Genomic DNA, 3283 nt, shown 5'->3' with positions numbered 1-3283 from the left:
TGGGTATTAGGAAGGTATTTGAAGGGAGGCAGGAAGCGGGAAAGATTCTCTGCTTCCGAATAACAATGACGTCTGAGAGCTGACTTGAGGCTTCATTGCTGCTCTAGTTTGCATTTACAATGATCCTGACAGGTCCATGGGGTGAAGGCTGGGTTATCATTCTTCGACATTGCTGGAAGGCAGTGTAACATTGCAGAAATGGGGTTTACTGAGAATATTTTAGGGCACTGGGGGTGTGTTCTTTGAAGGGATTGAAGGAGTGTGCTCTTTGAAGGGATCCTGGTTCAGTACTCTCTTTTTCACTTCATGGCTGCCTTGGAAGGGGTCATCGTCACATAAAATTCCCACCACAATGTCCTGCATGGGCAGATACCCAAGCCAGAGGAGTAAAACACCAGAAGCCTCTGAAGCCGTGAGTCAAATGTCCTTTCCTTTCATAAGGTGTCTGTCCCGGGTGTTTACAGCAGCACCAAGCTCACCATGCAATTGCTTTAGTTCAGGGAGCTCTGCAGGGCATGGGAAGGGCTCCCCGTGGCTCAGCTTAGTTCTGTCCCTTATCATCTTGGACACTGTCCACTTCAGGATCAGAGGACCAAGCGTGTATGCAGGCAGGTTGAAGGTTTTCTGTTGGCTGCTGGGCCCAGTCTTGATGGGTGATGGGGATATAACGAACAGATTGGTGAGTTACCTCATAGCATCTACAGTCAATAGGCTTACATTAGCGTGTGGCTTCTTTTCTAGTCCAGAAACCCTTTCAAAGGGCTTAGCTCATGTCCCCGCCCCCACTGTGTCTTTCTATAAAAACATCTATTTTGTATGTCTTTCACTGAGAAATTCTAAGCTGGTTGGAACCTCCACTCCCATTGGAATTATTAATGCCCCTCACTTTAAGTTTCTTTCTTTCTTTTTTTTTTTTTTTTTTTTTTGAGAAAAGCCAGCATAAAGCACTTTTATTGCAATAATAAAACTTGAAACGCATATGTGGTGCAGAGGGCAAGGACAAAAGCGTACTTTCTCTCACCAAATCACTACACAGGACAGCAGAGGGTGAGAAGGAACTGAGGGAGGAAAAGCCAGGAAGCCGAGATTAGCAGAGAGAGCCAAGCATCAGAACCCAGGAGATGCGGAAGCTGTGATGACCAGCATCATCTTCTTAGAGAACACTCAAGGATTTGTAGTGACGACTGGGCGTCCATTGGGTGGTGAGTCTACAAACAGCACCTTCAATTTAAACTTTCCATTAAAGTTCTTAAAATTTAGGAAGTGGAGCTTGGATAGTTACAAGATTACAAAAGTCCTGAAAATCTATTAGAAAAACCATAGGATGAAAAACAAATTAAGCCAGGTCACAAAGAAGGCTTCAGAGGTCCCTGCCGACCCAGAGACAGGAACTGTAGTGTCTAACACAGCAGTAAAGGGACCTGCTTTACAAGGCAGACAGTTTCAGAAGGTGGGAGGGCTGTCAAAGGCTCGCTCCCTCCCTTCCCACTTCAGTTTGGGTAGGGCTTTCAATTTAACAGGACTTCCCACACTGGAGAAAAATCCAGCCTTCAACAGCATCTCGAATCTGCTATGGCTTTGCAGCACAGGAGCAAGAATGTCTTAATATATAATAGATAAATTTTTCATCCAAAAAATTAAAATAAAATAAAATAAAAATTCTTGCAAATCGCACCCCCAACACCAATTCTTATTCTAAAGTTAACCCATCGCTTGTGCTGTTAATACTTGACAATATACTTCATTGGAAACCTAGATCTGAAAGACTGAAATTGAATCTTCACCCCAAAACAAAATAACTTGAGGTTTATGGCATATAGTTTAGGTCAACACACATACAGAGAAAGAAGAGGACATGGAGGTGTCCGAAGCAAAGCCAAGTGACAGAACACATTCAGTCGGGTAGGTGTCTATACAAAGAGTGGTGGGCATCAGGAAAAGCTCCACATGGATTCATGTGCACCCGTCTGGAGGTACCAGATCCCTCCATGGCAGATCCATGTGCAAGGAGCTAAGGGAGGAGGCCACTTCTGTCATTCCAGTTTTAGAAGCTCCACATCGAAGACCAGAGTGGCATGTGGTGGGATGATGCCTGGGTGCCCAGTCGCTCCATAGGCATAATCTGGGGAGATTGTCAGTTTGGCTCTCTGACCCACACTCATCTGGGCTACCCCTTCTTCCCAGCCTCGGATCACCTCCTGCTTGCCTAGCATAAACTTAAAAGGCTTGTTTCTGTCCCGAGAGGAATCAAATTTCTTTCCATCTTCAAGCATCCCCGTGTAGTGCACCACGCAGGTCTGGCCACGCTTCGGGAAGGTGTGCCCGTCTCCAGGAGAGATGGTCTCCACCTGCACTCCCATGGCGGCGGCGTTGGCAGAGGAGGAGGAGGAGAAGGACGCGGGCGGCGGTGCGGCGGGCGGCGTGCAGCCGGAGCAGACCTGGCGGCGGTTCAGCCCACTTTAAGTTTCTTAAGGGCTCTGCCAAGCAGTAGACATTTATTAAATGACCAGGTCGTTCATGAATTCAAATCTTTTCTAGACTTTCCTATGGGAGCAATCAGGAAGGAAAGACACGTTCTTGAAGTCAGGCAGCTGGGAGTCAACCCAAGCCGCGTGTTCTCCTTAATCAATGTCTCCGTTCGTTTCACAACCTGTAAAACAGGGCGACAGTGGCGCATAGCGGGCATCAAAGGACTTGGGAGAGCATGCGCAGCTTGATGTTTCAGCAAGCATTCTGAAAGTGCTTCCCACCACTGTTACTTACATCTAGAAATAATACTAGTGTGTCGCCTCAAGTCTCTGTGGGAAACCATGTCATTCACAAAACACACTGTGTAATGACTAATTTTGTCGGTTCAACTTGATTGAATCCAGAAACTCCTAGGAGATTACTAACACACATCTCTAGGGGCACCTAGGGTGTCTCCAAGGAGAGCTGTAGCATGTGAGTTCTGCTGTAATGATGGGAGGTTCCTCTGATGATGACAGATTCTATGATATTGTTGGGATGTGGTAGGAGGTAGAAGGCCGACAAACTGAAGCTCTGGGGTCTTATCTTCATCTCCTGTGTTTCCATTTCTCTGCTCCCTGTCTATAAAGAGATGAAGGGCAGCTCCCTCCACTGTGACATTTTATTCATGTGTATGAGGCCCATCAGTCACGGACCAGATCTTCTGGAACTGAACCCAAATCAACCCTTCTCCTTTTGTTTATATCGGGCATTTTTGACCCAGCAAGGGAAAGTAACTGTTGCAGATAATCCCTTTCTTCTTCCGGAGGAACAG

General features: G+C 46.5%; 1 protein-coding gene across 1 annotated transcript; it reads right to left on the bottom strand.

The window, feature by feature from the left end:
- Positions 1-933: 933 nt before the first annotated feature.
- LOC126505392 (peptidyl-prolyl cis-trans isomerase FKBP1A-like) lies at positions 934-2448 on the bottom strand. Its single transcript, XM_050148257.1, has one exon. The coding sequence runs from the start codon at positions 2358-2360 to the stop codon at positions 2034-2036; it is 327 nt and encodes a 108-aa protein (XP_050004214.1). The 5' UTR covers positions 2361-2448; the 3' UTR covers positions 934-2033.
- Positions 2449-3283: the final 835 nt, after the last annotated feature.

Source organism: Alexandromys fortis, unplaced genomic scaffold (genome assembly GCF_014885135.2).
Source record: "Alexandromys fortis isolate MF-2015 unplaced genomic scaffold, M_Fortis_MF-2015_v1.1 scaffold_62, whole genome shotgun sequence".
Lineage (NCBI taxonomy): Eukaryota > Metazoa > Chordata > Mammalia > Rodentia > Cricetidae > Alexandromys > Alexandromys fortis.
This window is presented reverse-complemented; position numbering and strand designations above follow the sequence as displayed.